This window comes from Tursiops truncatus, chromosome 20 (assembly GCF_011762595.2).
Source record: "Tursiops truncatus isolate mTurTru1 chromosome 20, mTurTru1.mat.Y, whole genome shotgun sequence".
Lineage (NCBI taxonomy): Eukaryota > Metazoa > Chordata > Mammalia > Artiodactyla > Delphinidae > Tursiops > Tursiops truncatus.
Genome location: NC_047053.1, coordinates 48928158 through 48945056, shown reverse-complemented (window position 1 = coordinate 48945056; position 16899 = coordinate 48928158). Strand labels below are relative to the sequence as shown.

The 16899-nt window shown below is 47.9% G+C and overlaps 1 protein-coding gene across 4 annotated transcripts in view; it reads right to left on the bottom strand.

Annotated features, from left to right (window-relative positions):
- The window catches only part of CYTH1 (cytohesin 1), a 92726-nt gene that overhangs the window by 46005 nt on the left and 29822 nt on the right, over nt 1-16899 (bottom strand). The window contains exon 1 of one of the 4 annotated variants that reach the window (XM_033848600.2): nt 10405-10919. The exons of 1 other annotated variant lie outside the window; for it this stretch is intronic. In XM_033848600.2, coding sequence (XP_033704491.1) covers nt 10405-10432 — 28 coding nt within the window. In that variant the 5' untranslated portion in view covers nt 10433-10919. Of the gene's footprint in view, nt 1-1445; nt 1757-10404; nt 10920-16899 lie in introns of those variants that run through there. 2 more of the 4 variants (XM_033848603.2, XM_073798252.1) reach the window with 2 other exon arrangements.

Below are 16899 nucleotides of genomic sequence, written 5' to 3'. Positions count from 1 at the left end.
AACTGAGATGAGACACTGCCCAGGGATTGGGGGGTGGGGGGAGGGACACCTGTGTGGGGCTTCACTGCCTAGTTGCTCTGTGACCTGGAGAAAACCACCACCTCTCCCTGCCCTGGTTTCCTTAAGCAGGAATGGGCATGTCAGCATCCTTGTCCTTCCCAATGAGAGGGTGTATAATAAACAGCTCCATAAACTGTCTCATGAAAGCAGGGTATTTTATCATCTTACCTTACACAGAGAAGGGAATCAACACATTTTATCTAATAAATCCTAGAACTCAAAGACCAGTTTGCATAACCTTATGATTCAACCAGCTAACCAAAGGGAAAATGAAGTCAAATTTCAAGGTAGTAAAAGAAACAAAGTCATAAAATTTTATCCTGAAAGTTTGGTTTAGAAAAATAAAGTTAACATCTGCTTTCAAGAAAAGCTGAACACTAGAAAATAATCATTTTAAGAACCTCAAGCTTTTCTAAAACCTAGCAGTGGTACTATGTGATCCAGCTGGACTTCTGCAGCAGTTTCTCTCCAGCACTCATACTTGCAATCTCTGTCTCCAAGGCTGTTTTTGAAAGGGTCACAGAGACTGCAAGCAGAGCTGGAGCCAGCTCAGCAAGGAGAGCCATGTTCTACCTCTGGCTCCTTGAGACATCGCAGAGCCCTCGTGCTCTCTGGGAGCCTCGGAGCTCCCATCCTAGCAGCCGAACTGAGCATCGGCGCCCCTCTCCTCCCTCCCCACACCAGCTGCCATCTCTGGCACTGCACAGCTGTGCCACCACATCCCTTCCCTCCAAAAGAGAGGCTCGGTGAGGGCGTGAAGAACTGAAGAAGTCAGTTCGCTCTCACTTTACCCGCCTTCCTAAAACCTATGTGTACGCTGGCCCTTTGTAAAACCCTGAACACTTCTGCAGACTGAAACACTGCCCCCCGCCTTGGCTGACAGCTGGAACAGACCCCTGGCACCAAAATAAACGCGGGACTCCAGCTCCTCTTCTATGTGCATTTTTGGAAAGAGGGCTACCATACCCGGGGAAGGTTCCAAAGTTCTTAATGAGTAAAATAAAAACTCCTAGGGTGGGTTGAGAGGGAGATCTCGCCGGATTTGCCCCTCTGCTTTCTGCCGGCCTATTTCTAACCTCACCAGAGCAGGACCACAGAAATCGGTTATTAGCTTGCTCCTCAATCTCAGGCCTAGAAGAAACCACACTGAAGGTTTAAACCTCTATTTGAAGAAGCTACTGGAAAAACCCTAGGAGGAGAGAGCAGAATGCGAAACCACAAGACAGACATGCAGAGAAGCAGCCGCTGCACACATCACGCTGCTGCCTGCTCCTGGGTGGGAGAGGCCGGCAGCAGCGGCGGCGCATAATAATAACAGAGGGATCCGCGCTCTACAGGAAGCTGCACACGATGGGCTCACACGCGCCACCCACCCGGCCTCTTACCCAGGGCGAGTCCCCTCTCCGGCAGCCCCAGGATCCCGGCAGCCCCAGGGCGGCGACGTCAAAGCCCGGGCAGCTGGCAGCTCTCAGCTTCAGAGGCCATGGTGGCCCAGCACCGCGACCCCCCAGTCCCAGGCCCCCGGCTGCCCCCACAGCGCCGGGCGGAGGCAGCGATGGAGCCCGCACAGAACGTGCGTCCGCACAGCCAGGGCAGAGGCGGCGGCCGCGAACACAAAAGCTGAGCGGAAACCCGGGTGGAGAGGGAACCGATGCTGGTGGGGAAGGCAGGCGTGGACGGAGACGTCGCCGGGCTGACACTTGGCGCGTGTGCTCCTTCCTCCAGCCTTATTTCCATGAATGCGATGACAGTGCCCCGCCCACCACGCCCCCACTCGCGGCCTCGGAGGGGGGACGCGCCAAGAGCCTTTGCTCACAGGCTGCAGCGGCTTTTTTCTCCCCCTTGGAAGCAAAAAGCTGATGGTGGCTTCCAAGGGAGGATGTTAACCCTTACTTAAGGTACCCTCTCCCTTCCTGAGTGGATAAACAGGAGGGCAGGATCCAGAGGGCAGGCTGTTCTGTCGCCCTCAGCGCAAAGCCACCTCCTTCTCCCAGCACTGTGTCAGGAGGCAGGGACACAATCCCCCCCTTCCTGTCCTCTGAGGCCCTAGGCCCCCTGTCTCCACGTGGCACGCTCCAGCCTTTTTACTAAGAAGGACCTGCCTCCCACTCAGGCCATGTGCTAGCCGCTCTCTCCACACACGGGCCATAGGTGTTTCCGCAGCAGAGGCTGCAACATAGCGTTCCAGTATATTCTGGTTAGGGTGAGTGAGGCAGGTGGGTCCAGGGACAATACTGTAAGATGGCTGGTGACAAGAAACGTCGCTACAGCCTGAGAGGAGTGGCTCTCAAGCTCCAGAGGTGCAAGGGTCACCAAGGGCACCATCAGACACACAGATCTGGGACCCCAGGCTGAGACTCGGGTTCCAGAGGCTCAGGCCCCCGTGTTAAGCCAGAACACAGGGTGACTGGAAGCCTTGTCTGCAGACCCCTCTGGGAAGCACTGCCTTTGACTAATAAGGGAAGAGACATAAGGATTTTAAAACAAGTGCCAAATAAACAAGGAGAAAAAAGAGAAAATAAACCACTACACAAATGAGGTTCTCCGATCTCGGCACTCTTGACATTTCGGGGATCATTCTGTGTCGAGGGCATCCTGGTGCCTTAGAGCACATTTAACTGCACCCTGGCCTCCACCCACTGGATGCCAGTAACACCCCACCCTATCCCCCAGACAGGACAATCCCAAACGTCTCCAGACATTGCCAAATCCCCTGCAGGGCAAAAGTGTTCTGCTTAAGAACCACTGGTCCAGGCACACAACAACAGGAGGAAAAAAACTTAAAAATCCCACACCCTCCCCTGCCTTCCAGTCCTCTGCCCTTAGGAAACTGCTGACAGGAGGCACCCTCCCCCACTACACTAACGTGGGATCCATACTCTGAGGTTTCCTCATCACCAAGAGGGTCACCAGACTTAACCAAACACTTGGGCTTTGCAGCCTAGCCTGTCTTTAAAGAAACAGCCACAATGTGAACAATTTTATTTTTGTGTCGAAATGACAGTTCTCATCTAAAAGAATCATACCAAATCTACGAGAAATAAACCCTAAAATTATTTATGAAATCTTTGCTTTAAGCTGCAAAAGGAGGCAAGTTTTCAACAAACACGTGGACTGAGAGTCCCTATCTGACACTCAGTCTGGTGAGCTGCCCATCCCTCACCCGGCCCCAGGGAGAGTCCATCCTCCCTGGTCCACCAGAGCACCTCGTTCCCAACCCGTTTCCGTTTCCTTCTCATTGTTTAGAGGCTCATCCTGGCCAGCCATCAAGAGCCACCTCTTACGGGGAGAACTCCCTCAGTTCACACAAATTAACCCTCACTTAAAGGCCTTCTTCATACCGTTTCCTTTGAACAATGTTTGTATCATGCAGTTTACCACCTGGTTGGACACTGTCCTGTTCCCAGGGGGTTATCTGTCCATGAAATTAAGCTCTTGCCTTCTAGTAAAATACCATAAATATTCTCACAGCACTCTGCACATTCCTAAGGGCTATGTCCCCCTTTCCGAGCTAACGTCAAAATACGCACAGACACACTCCAGGGATTTAAAGGTCCCAGCAGGCAGATCCTGACCTGTCACTTTCTGTGCACGACTGGGTCATAAGGCACAGGCTCACTGTGGCTCACCCTTACCTCACCAGCTACAACTCAGCAACAGAGGATCCACCACTGGGCTTGCCTTGTAGCGTGTAAACCAGCAAAGTCCTCAGCGTGAAGCCAGGCCAGACTGGCTGGCAGCAAAGCCTGCACCACGGTCAATTCTTGGCACAAACAGTATGATCCAAGGAAGCAAGGAGACAAGAAGTGAGAGTGAAAAGCTACCAACAGGATGTCTGCAGTGTGGCCCGCCTCTTCTCTGAACACAGATCTCAATAAGCGGCCCCGCAATCAAGTTTGTGAAGTCACAGCGATGATCAGAGAAAAAGACTGTTCACCGGCTAGTAATCTCAGGAAATCTACCAACAGAGAAAATAAAAGCTTTAAAAAATTACTTTCTCAGACTTGTAACCTAACAATCTTTGGGGAAAAAATGGTTACCACCCATAAACCAGGTAGCCTATTAGTAACAACCCTATTAGTTACCATAGAAGATACAAAGATGGTAAGACATGGTTCAGGCCCCCAAAGAGCTTACATGTTACTTGGTCCTTTTAAAGAAAAAAGAATCAAGCAGCAAGTAAGCGCCAAATGAATGCTGGAGACAGGCGTCACGGGGTCAGAGACAGCCAAGCCCGCAGCCAGGGTGTCCCAGGAGACCCCACGAGGGCTGAGGCGGGGCCATCGGTGAGAGGGCCCTCGAGGCTGGGGACAGAGGACAAACTGGAAATGCCTAGAAAAGCTGCACAAGTCAGACCGTGCCCTTTGAGTCTGGCATGAGGACATCTGACTGTCCTGTTGTCAGGCGGGAGGCAAGGTAGAGACAGAGTGGGAAGGGGCGTGGGGGCACCCGGAGAGACGGACGGGCAGCTTTTCTGTGGTGGCCAGGGAGAAGTGACAGGAACACAGGGCGTTTGTCCAAGGCAGGGAAACTTGGGCTCAAAAGTGGGAACAGAGGACTAAGTGTCTTCTGCCCCCCTGGTAGTTCAGAGCTTGCACGGCCACCCTGTGTGACACCCGCTCCCCACACCACGCGCCGTCTCCCCAGGGCTGCCTTGAAACAGGCCCTCCGCCACGCGCGCAGGGTGGTCTGCAGCACTCGCTTATTCCACAGACAGCTCCTGAGAGGCAGTAAATCAGCGTCTTTCAATTCAGCAACATCACAAACTTGCTAACCCTACGCACTCAGCCTCCCCAAGCCCCACGTCACCTGGGCAAAGGCCCTGCACCAGCCCATACCAGGCGTGGAGCCCTCCACATCTCAGCATCCCCATCTCCCCTGCTTCTGTGTCACACAAAACTCAGGCATGGAATTTCAACCATTCTACCCTATTCCTTAAGCTTTTTTTTTTTTTTGCGGTACGCGGGCCTCTCACTGTTGTGGCCCCTCCCGCTGCGGAGCACAGGCTCCAGACGTGCAGGCTCAGCGGCCATGGCTCACGGGCCCAGCCGCTCCGCGGCATGTGGGATATTCCCGGACTGGGGCACGAACCCGTGTCCCCTGCATCGGCAGGCGGACTCTCAACCACTGCGCCACCAGGGAAGCCCCCCTTACGCTTTAACATGCTGAATTGCTCTTTAGTAAAAGCTAGGAGCATAAATGCTTCTTCAAAGAAGCCGAGACTGGCTTCTGTCCCCTCTCTGAGAAAGGCCTGAAGCAACCTAGAGGGTAGCAGTTCCTAACTCTAACCTCAAAGGAGAAGAAGCCAGCTCCTGGTGCCAGACATCAACCCTTCTCAGAGCTGCCCGAAGTCCAGAGAAGTGCCCCTGAGGTCTGAGAGAAGGCTGAGAGGAGCTGGAGGCACCGACCCAGGCGCCCGCTCTCCGGGTCCCAGTGGCCCTGGGTCCGCTCACAGGCAGCAGAGCTGGGGCAGGCAAGGGCCAGCCTCCCTGATGGGGCCTGCTCCCGGCACCAGCGCAGGGGACTCATCCCTGCCGGGGCTGCTCTCGGCCATCCTCTCCCTCCTGGCCTTTGCAGAGGGCGCAGCAGAGACAGGAGGAGACTGTAGGGAGGAAGGAGGGGAGGACTATGGGGCCACGAGGAGGCTGAGGCAGGCGGTGGGCAATGCTTTGTCCGCAGAGACCCAGGGCTGCACTGTGCCTCACAGCCACCAGCTCAAGGAGGCGAGCTGCCCCGTGAGAGGGCAACCAGCAAATGCCCCGCAAGCCAGCGCGCTTACTGTGCCAGGAGCAAGTCACCAAGAAAACAAGGAAGATCTGAGCACGGGCAGAAAGACCTCTGCGGGGAAAAGCTGTCCTCAGTATGTGCATCCGTTTCTAAAACTGCTGTTTACCTTACCAACAAGAGTTTCACAGGAGCGCAACAGATAAAACGATATTAAAGTTCATATGGAAAATGTATGTATGAATAGCCTAGAAAACTATGAAGAGGAAGAAGGGTAATGTGAGGTGAGCCTCTGCCAGAGATTAAAGCGTTGAGACATCAAAAATTTGAAATTTCAGCACTGGAGAAGGAAAACAGCAGGAAAGAAACTCAAGAGATACTGAAACACACAGGTGGCACTTCAAGTCATAAAATCTCATAAAGAAAATATTTTTAAAATATACAAAAATATAAAGAAAAATAGGATTATTCAGTCAATGGTGGGGGGGGCAATTAGCCAGCTGCCCATCTGAGGGCAAAGTAAGCTGCATGTCTACTCATTTATATCAGAGTAAGTTCTAGCTGAGTCAAAGATTCTAATGTAAAAAAAGAAACCACAGAAATTCTAGAATAAAGCATGGATTAATACGGTTATAATCTCAGAGAGTCTGTTCAGTTTGCTACAATAAAATGTAAAGCTTCAGAATGGAAAATAAAGTTCTATGAGCTAAAAGGTAAACCACCAGGACAACCAATGTGCAAAATACATGACAGACGATTAACTGCTTTTCACAAGGACAGGAGGAAGACAAAGGTGGACACAACCAGCGGAAGACATAAAAAGCAGACCCAGAAAGACAAACACAACGGCCAGACATGAAGGACGCTTAAACTCTCCAGCTAAAGCATGAACACCACACCGCTTCAGGTGAGTCTGGCAGAAATGAGAGTGTCCGCCAAGGGCGCGGGAGTACACAGGCGGCCCAGGCTCTGCTGGGGGAGAGTAAACGGCGCAACCTTTCTGCTGCAGTACTTTGCAATTCAGCAATTCCGTTTAAGAACTTATCCAATGGACGTACTCCCAAAAGTGCAAAAATGGAAACTACTTACACACAATTTGGTCATGAAAAAGAACGAGCTGATTGGTAGATGCCAGCACAGAAAGATCTCCCAGACACTGTGCCACGGGAAGGAACAGGACACCATGCGCGTGGCACCAATGCTGGCAAACGCAAGATCTGAGAAGGACGCACTTGAAACTGTCAACAGGGACCCTGTTCAGAGACGAGGAGTGTGGACAGGGAGCAAGCAGAGGCAGCGACACCGCATTTTATACCTTTCTGTGTATCTGGATCCACAAGTGAGGCAAAATTGTATGTTGAAATTTCTATCCAGAGAAAATATGGAAATGTCACCAGCCACTTACCCCAAAACATTTGCTCAGATTAATGACTAATTATTCCTTTAGTGGAAGGAACATACTTGAGGCCTGTTATAATGCGTGTGAAATCCCTGAGGCAACTATACCATCATGCCACGCTGTCTACGTGGGATTCCAATGTATTTCTATGAATCAGAATCCTGAATGCTTAACAGAAGAGACTTAAGATGCCAGAAAGAGAGGAGACGCAGAAACAGCCACTGACTTAGAAAAGAAATGTATTGCATTTTTCTAGGTCAGAAGTTAAGCTTTCATGATTTCTCCATAGGGTAAGGAAGGAAGAACATACAAAAGTCAAGAAATTATCTTCATAAGAAGGGAAGGAGTGGCGGGGCAAGTCCTGACCATGAGCAGAGCTGAGGGCAGCAGGACTGACTTCTGTCCCCGTTTTCACTGGTATGTCACACCCAGCACGGGCTCAGGAAGAGGACACATGGGTCCCAAGAGCAGCACATCTCAGCAGTGCTGCCCAACGCCAGCCCCGGCGGAGTTCCATGTCCCCCGCCAGGAGCCGCGGACCCACAAGCCTGTGGCCCCTCTGCATCTAGTGACTGTCCCAGCTGCAAAATGAGCCCATCTGAATCCCCATGAGTGGAAGCTCTTCACAAGGTAACAGGAGAAGACAGCAGCAGTTACAAGAGTCTTTTTCTAAAAAGGAAATCTCAGCTGGGCTGCAACAAACAGAAAGAGGAGCAGAGACAAGAACAATGTAAATTCAGTAAAGGTGCCTTTGGAAGGCTGTCAAAATGCAAGGGAAAAGTGAGAAATGGATATTATAAAAAACTTCCAGGACGTCTATCCCTCCATGTTTAACGTAACCAGCAGCAAACTCTATGTAGGTCCTGTGCTGCCAGCCCCCCACCACAAGCATATTCAGCGAATCTTCCAGAGCCACAGGAAGGGCTGCACCACAAGGTCCTGACGCCTCCTGTCCAGATCTACCGCACCTGCCTTGTCCTCGTCTCCACTGTCCATTGGCAGGCTGGGGGCCCCTAAGGCCCCAGACCTGTGTCCTGCCAAGACCCACACTCCCTGCCTCTCCTTTCCACAATGCTGGCTCCTCAGACAACTCCACCTGCTGCCCTCCACACTCCACCCGCCTCCTGGATGCTGGGTCCTGACCACTGGCAGCCAGCCCTATGCATTTATGTTCCGTACCAAAGAGAACTTGGGAAGCTGCAGAAAGCCTCAGATGATGGATAAAGGTCCGCTCTTTTCAGAGCAGGACCCGAGCCCCGTTTCTGTTCATGTCTTTCATCAAGAAAAAAGGGCAGTCCTGACCCTCTGTTCAACGCTGCGGGCACACACGCTGGTGCGGTCCACAGACAGCCTATGAAATCCAGGCTAGAACCTATGAAATCCGGACCAGAGCGAGTCCCCTTCAAAACTGGCCCCAGCAGATGGTGATGCAGGTCTGCTGAGATGTGTGCTTTGTACAGTGCCAAGCGCTCTAGCTTAAAAATAAAGATGTAACCATTTTTGATTTCGCAAAATACAAACTCAACCCCTAAGGAAGGGAGTGAGGAGTATCTACAGATGTTCACTTACAGCACCTCTGCTTTTCTGTTTAATACTCGCCTCGACCTCAGCAACTGCCCAACAGAAGGCTGGCACAATGACAAGGAACACATTTAGAGGACGGGATGAGGGGTAAGTTACCATCAGAGAGAGTATTCTAGACGCAACCTGAAAATCCAATGTCCTAAAGGAGAGGCACTCTATTTAACTCCATTCTATTCAGCATATTTTCCTATAAATAACACTATCCTATACTCACATAGTATCCATGGCTTAAAATCTTTTTTCATTTCTATTTTTATTTGAACTTGACAGCAAAGTCTGACTATGAACTCTGTGCATTTCCTGCCAATGAACTATGCACTATTACCTCCAGTTTAGAGGTGAGACTCAGTGAGTATAAATAATCCACAAACAGCCCAAGCCCAATTCAAACTCACTGGCTGAGCACTCAGCTCTTTATTTTCTCTCACGGGAATAATAAAAGCCACCTCAGCTCAGCGTTTACTGTGCATCTGCATATGCCCAGCCTGTGCTCGGAGCTGGGATCTAAAGAGCTCCAGCCCACGCCCTGCACAGAAGGGAGAGGCCAGAGGGGTAGGTGTGCGAGCCTGTGGTGGTAGCACATGCTGCCACGGTGGCCACGCCTGCCCAGGCCTCAGAGGACACCAGGGACCAAGTGCCTTCAGAGCAGTCAAGCCTCCGAGCCAGGAGTTGAGAACAAATGAATTCCCCAGGGCTTCCCTGGTGGCGCAGTGGTTGAGAGTCCACCTGCCGATGCAGGGGACACGGGTTCGTGCCCCGGTCTGGGAAGATCCCACATGCCGCGGAGCGGCTGCGCCCGTGAGCCATGGCCGCTGAGCCTGCGCGTCCGGAGCCTGTGTTCCACAACGGGAGAGGCCACAGCAGTGAGAGGCCCGCGTACCGCAAAAAAACAAACAAACATGGCCATCTGATGAAAGCATCACAAGAAAACATACACACACACACACACAACTTAACCTCAGAACGTTTGAGAGCCCTGACCTAGGGTGCTTTAAGCCAGTTCTTCTGCAAAAGCTTTTGGGATTTATAATCCACAAAATTTGTCACCCCTTTACTCATAGCTTCACTGTTTACAGTGTGGGTGTGGAGAAGATGAAGGAAGTTCCCCAGACCTGACGAGGCTTCAAACAGTCTTTACTTAATACCAAAAGAGGAAGATCAAATAACTATGGATATTCTCTTTGTTCCATTTTTATTTAATAAAAAGGGTTATTATTCATCTTGTAGCTCACCGATACTTTCAACCTGGTCTCTAACATCTTTCCTTTTCAGTGTACACTCACTCTGGGTGTACACGCAACTTGCAGAGCTTCTAAGACTGCTGCTTAGATTCAGGAAATCAGACACCATCACCAAGTAGGAGGGCACATGCCACCAAGACGCTCCCAGGGGGATCTTCAATGAAAAGTAAAGAGTGGGGGTGGGGGCTGGGGGACATCTTCAGTTTAAAAACACAGAATCTCTCTGGCTTGCGCGCGCGCGCTCTCTCTCTCTCTCTCTCTCACACACACACAGAGGCAAGAGCCTCTCGGTCGTACTCCTCAAGAGGCAGTAAAACTGTCGTCAGAATTTCACATGTCAATCAAAAGAGCTACTTAAACCCCACCCCATATACCCAAGCCAGGACTGGGACTCACCATCGTCTTCTTTGGTTTTAAGGACCATCTTTTCTGTCACAGTAGGACCCTGAAGGTTGCTGGGTTTTGTTCTTCAAAGGAGAACTCAGAGCAAAGACTCCCTGGGAGGCAGGGCAGGGTGGGGCAGGAATACCTGTGAGCTGTCCAGCCACCGGGACAGCTCAGAGCTGCTTCCTGGACCGACAGGGAACTCGTTGGCCACACTCCTGGACCAATCAGCCTCCAGCCACAGAAGCGTCACTCCCAGTTCGCGGCCACCACCCAGTTCCTGAAGTCAAGCTCAAGTAGCTTCCTAGAGGTTAACCACCTCCTCCCTGGAAGCAGTCTGAGGCTGGAGTCCAACGAGTAACAGTGGCACTTCTGGTCTCAGATTCACCCAAAGCAGCAGACAGAGCTGGTGTTTCTCTCTTCACTTCCCAAGTACCTTCTTAGAATGGAATCACTTAAAAACCCCTGGTTGTCTCACAATGTGATAATAGCGCATTTCCCAAGAGCATGACTAAGAGATCGTAATCATTACAGTATGTTGTGAGGTCACAGGATAAAAGTAGAAGGCGGATTTTAGAGGCCAAAAGAAAAAAAGTCTAAGGGAATTATTCCCAATACAAGTTCAATTTCATCCCCATTCTATGTTCTAATATATTGCACCAAACTGTTCTTTTCTCTTACTATACTCATGACACATGTTTATTACTGAAATTAATTATAGTAGTGGCGGGGGGGGCACCCAGGGATAACCACTGATGACATTTCAGTATATATTCTTTACATTTTTCCAGATTTTTGTTTTATATACTATATTCTCATTCTCTGTCTTTTACATGTAAAATTTAACTATATATACATATCTCTTTATATCTCTATATCTCTCATATCTGTCATAGTTAACCTGTATAACCACATATATTATACAATATATGAGATATATTTATCCTTGAGATATACTTACCTCAAGAGATAAGTATACATACAGTCCCCGACTTACAATGGTTGACTTTTTTTTTTTTTTTTTTTTTGCCGCACCTTGCAGCATGCAGGATCTTAGTTCCCCGACCAGGGATCAAACCCATGCCCCCTGCAGTGGAAGCACGAAGCCCTAACCACTGGAAAACCAGGGAAGTCCCACAATGGTTGACTTATGATTTTTCGACTTTATGATGGTGTGAAAGCAACACGCATTCAGTAGAAACCATACTTTGAATGTTGCTCTTTTCCGGGCTAGCGGTATGGGTCCAATCCTCTCCTGTGATGCTGGGCAGCAGCAGCAGTGAGCACAGCCCCCAGTCAGCCCATGATCACAAGGGTGAACAACTGATACACTTACAACCATCCTGGACCCAGACAACTGCTCTGTTTCTCAGTGTCAATACAGTATCCAAGCCATTACATGAGAAAATCAACACTTTATTACAAAATAGCCTCTGTGTTAGATGATTTTGCCCCACTGCAGGGGGCAAAACAAACTGTGTGTGTTCTGAGCACCTTTAAGGTAGGCTGCACTAAGCTATGATGTTCAGTTTAGGTGTATTAAATGCATTTTTGACCTACAACATTTTCAACTTATGATGGGTTTATCAGGCTGTAACCTGAAAGAAAGCTTCCATGAATATTCACGTAATGTTCTGGGAAAAGTCTTTTTCTCAGCACAATACCCACGTCAGTCACGATCCCAAGGAGACAGAGACGCACTCAGAGTGGGAGTCTGGAGAGAAGAGAGGGACTGTCTATAAAAGTGAGGGTGGAGTGTAGGGAGACCACAGGGAGAGACGCAGCATCAGGGCCAGTGAGAGGGGGCGGCCCTGACCCAGGCCAGGCCTGCTGGGCAGCGGAGTAGGCCGCTGGCAGGACCGCAGGTAGAGGGTTCAGCCGACCTTAGCTACCTGGTGGGGAGAAGACACCTTGACCTCACTGTCCCCTGGCCCGCCAGTCTCCTACACAATCCAACAGGGCCAGAGGACCAGGGAGAGCACAGAGAGTGGAGCTGTGAGGGCACAACACAAACCAAAGGCCCCAGGAGCCGGCCCTGAAGAATTCAATGGCCTGACATCTGCCTACCAAGTCTCAGCTCCGTAATCACCACAGTTTCAAGACCCTCTTCCTGGGACCCTGTGCCTCTCCAGGCTCGTCTCTCACCACCGTGCCTGGTTTGTTTCTCTAAGCAAAAGATGCACACATCATATAAAAAGCAAATAGTACCTAAGGCTTAAAACAGAAAACCACGGCTTCCTGCCCAACTCCCCACCCCCCACCCCCGAATCATGCTTCACAGACATAGGTCTCTCGACTATTTCTTCTGCTCGTCACCTCCCTGTTTTGAAAGAACTAGTTACACTACTTGTTCTCGAGTTTTCACCTCTAGACGTCAGCTGCCCGCCATGGAAGATGAAGACTCGCCTTTTACCCCCACCCCCCTCCCACGTGCACACACACATACACACGCCCACTCGGTATAATTACACAAACATTTCTGGTTAAATCAGTATTTAGTATTCCCATAAACACTGCTCACAACTCAGCTATATAATGTACTATGATTAAAATAACCACAGAATGGACTAAGTGTCCTTTGTTTGTTTCTGTTTGCTCGTGCCAGACTCTCTACCAAGCTATGCAACTGTCAAGACTGTCAAACGTGCCGAGCGGTCTGTTTTCTGAGATGGCCTCCAGAAACCTCCACGCTCCTACTCAGCCTGGTCTTGTGGCTCTTGAGGCCCGCGTTCGGGGCACCACCCTGAGCACTCCCCCGGACATTTCCCACCACTGGACCTGAGCCTCTGATTCCATGGTTTTTTTCTTTCTTGGATTACTTGCTCATTTAGATGGAGCCCCTTCTCTAACAACTAACAGAGAGAGGCTGTGGAGGGGTGGGTTTTCATCGTCATTGTTGTGAATTCTGCATGTCTCTTCTCTCACACCTGACAGTCTGGCTGGGTGTGGCATTCTAAGCGAAGTCATGTTTCCTCAGCATAGTGGAGGCAACCACTCACTGTTTCCTCTTCCTGTATTGCTGGTAGTGATGGTACCATTCTGATTCCCAATATTTTGTATGAGACCTTTTTCCCCTCTCGGGAAGCTTTTAGGACCTTATTTCTACACTCAGTATTGTGTAATTTCATACGTTATGTTAGCCACCAGATAGAACCTATGTCTGAAGTCTTATACTCTTTAATAAATTCCTGTCCTTTTTTTTTTCCAGTTCTTGTTTTTTGGAATTTCTATTAGTTAGACACTGGACCTCCATTGTGAATCCTTTAACTATTCTTATCTTTTCACTCCTACTTTTCCTCTCCTTTTTGAGCTGCTTTCTAGGAAATATTGTTGCAATGGCCCGAATGTTTGTGTCCCACCCACCCCAACTCATATGTTGAAACCCTAATGTGATGGTGTTTGGAGGTGGAGCCTCTGGGAGGTGATTAGGTCACGAGGGTGAAGCCACCTTGATGGGATAAGTGCCCTTATAAGAAGAGGCCAGAGAGTTAACTAGCTCTCTCTTTCTGCCATGTGAGGACACAGCGAGAAGACAGACCTCTATAAACCAGGAAGAGGGCCCTCACCAAGAACCTAAACAGGCCAGCACTGAGATCTTAGACTTTCAGCCTCCACAACTGTGAGAAATAAACATTTGTTGTTTAAGCCACCCAGCCTGTGGTACTTTGTTACAGCAGCCTGAACTAAGACGATTCTCTGCTTTATCTTCCAACCTTTCTACTGAATGTTCTATTTTTGCTATTTTTAATTTGCAAGAACTCACTCTTAATCTCTGAATATTCCTTTTTGATAGCATCCTGTTCTTGTTTCAGTAATATAATTTCTGAGACTCTTAAGTATATAGTTATTTTTACATATAAATTTATTTATTTTATCTTATTTATTTTTGGCTGCATTGGGTCTTTGCTGCTGCATGTGGGCTTTCTCTAGTTGTGGTGAGCGGGGCTACTCTTCATTGTGGTGAAGAAACCCCCAAAACAGACAAGTAAAACCTGCTGGGATTGTGATTTTCAGTGGCAAATCTACATTGAATCTGTAGGTCCTCTGGGAAAACTGACATCTGAGTGTGCTGGGTCCTGAGTGCACTTTCTCTCTCCATGGATTTAGGTCCTCTTTCAAGTCTTTCAATAAAATTTTAGAATTTTTTTTCCATTAAACTCTTGCACATTGTTGACAGATTTATCACCAGGTATTTAATTACTGTTGGTTGCTAATATATTGGAATGCATTTGTGCTTTATATGTTGACTTTGTAAACAGCAGCCTTGTCAACCTCTGTGAATGATTCTAACAATTTATCTTTAGGTTTTTTTACCTTTTCTATATGGACAGTCAATCCACCTGTGAGATAATCGTTTCCTTTTTTTCCTCTTTACAATCCTTGTGCCCTTTTTCTTGCCCCGTTTCCCTGGCTAGAGCGTTCAGGCCCAATTCTCCTGAGGCTCCGTGGCTGAGAAAGATTGGGCTAGAAAACCCTGCAGCACAGCACCAGTGAAGTTGCTGAGCGTGGACACCCTTCATTTCTTCACCATCTTAAAGGAAAAGTTTTCTACATTCTTCCACAGAATATAACATTTACTATAAGTTGTAAATACCTTTTATCATGTTAAAAAAAGATTCCTTCTCTTTCTAGTTTGTCAAGAGATTTTTTTCAGTTATGGGTGGCTGTTCAGTTCTTTTAGTAATTTTCTTGCAGGTACACATGTGATATTGTTCCAAGAATATACAACCAAGTCATGAACTAGTCTAGCCCTGCACTGTCACGTGTGGTAACCACTACTGAGTTCTTCAAGTATGTTCTAAGTGTAACACACACCCTGGATTTTGAAACCTTAGCACCAAAAAAATGCAAAGTATCTTAATTATTATATTGATTATATGTTGAAATGATAGTGTTTTAGATATATTGGGTTAAATAAAATATATTATTAAGGTTATTTTTACCATTTATCTTTTAGCTGTTTAATGCAGCTACTAGAAAATTTTAAGTTACGTATTTGGCCCACACTATGTTTTTTTGGACAGCATTGGCTAGACACACCAATGTGTGCGTGCAAATTTAGTCTATAATAATAGCTAACATGTATTGTGTCTACTAGGTGTCTGCACTGTTTTAAGCACTTTTACAATAACCCTACTAAGTGGGAAAAATTTCTCCATTTCCTAGATGAAAAAACTAAAAGACATGGAGAGAGTAAGCAAATAGCTAGTGAGCCGTGGAGCCACACTATAACCCAAGCAGCTGACTCCTGGGCTTGAGCTTTTAGTCACTACCTTGTACTGATCATGTGGTATTTTAGATCAGCAGGGAAAGGATGTGCTCTTCAATAAATGGTGATGACAACTGACTATTCAGAAAAAATTTAGATTCCCTCTGCCACTCTATACTTAAAAAAGCAAACAAAAAACCTCCAGATGGACTATAGGTAAAAGTGTGTCTTATATATGTATATGCACTTTGACCTATAATCCACCTGGAGGTTTTTGTTTTCTTTAAGTATAGAATGACAAATATAAGTATGTAAATATAAAAAGTATATATTATATATACCTATATATGTACACATATGTACATATGTACACTTTTAAGTGAATTTTTTCTCATTTTATTGCAAAGGAACTTTACTTCCTAAGCAAGTCACAAAAACCTAGAAGTCATAAAAGAAAAAACAATTGACCAACTTGACTTCATATGAATGAACTTAATATATAAATATATTATTTATATTCTATTTTGTATGACAAAAGCTCTCATAAAAAAGGTAAGACTGGCAGTATAGTTGGAGAAAATATTTGCAACACTTACAAGCAAAGGATTACTATCCAAAATATATGAAGAGTACCTACAAACCAATAAAAAGACAAACAACAGTAGCAAAATAGGACAAAGGATATGAACAATTCAGAGAAGAAAGACAGACAGCCAATAACCCTAATAAACAGGGCAGAATAAATTACAATAGCCAGTAGACTACCAGAGTGTTGAAGAGCATCGGTGAGGTTGTGGGGAAGGGGACATTCTCATAGTGTGTGGTGGGGAGCAGTTGGTGCCAAGTTCCAGAAGGCAGTTTGGTAATGTCTGTCCCAGTTAAAAATGTTTATACAGTACACCCCTATGCCCAGATCTTGGTTTCTAAATACCATTCCCCATTAAAAGGAACCTGTGGGGCTTCCCTGGTGGCGCAGTGGTTGGGAGTCCGCCTGCTGATGCAGGGGACGCGGGTTCGTGCCCTGGTCCGGGAGGATCCCACATGCCGCGGAGCGGCTGGGCCCGTGAGCCATGGCCGCTGAGTCTGCGCTCCGCAACGGGAGAGGCCCGCGTACCGCAAAAAAAAAAAAAAAAAAAAAAAAAAAAAAAAAAAAGGAACCTGTGATCCTTGGAGAAATGGTTGATTCCAGGGCTGGGTAGGGAAAAATACAAAATGAGCCTGGAAAATCTTGTGATGGCAGGAAGTGAGGAAGTGCTCAGAGAATGAGGGGGACAGGTTGAAAGACATAGGAGCCAACT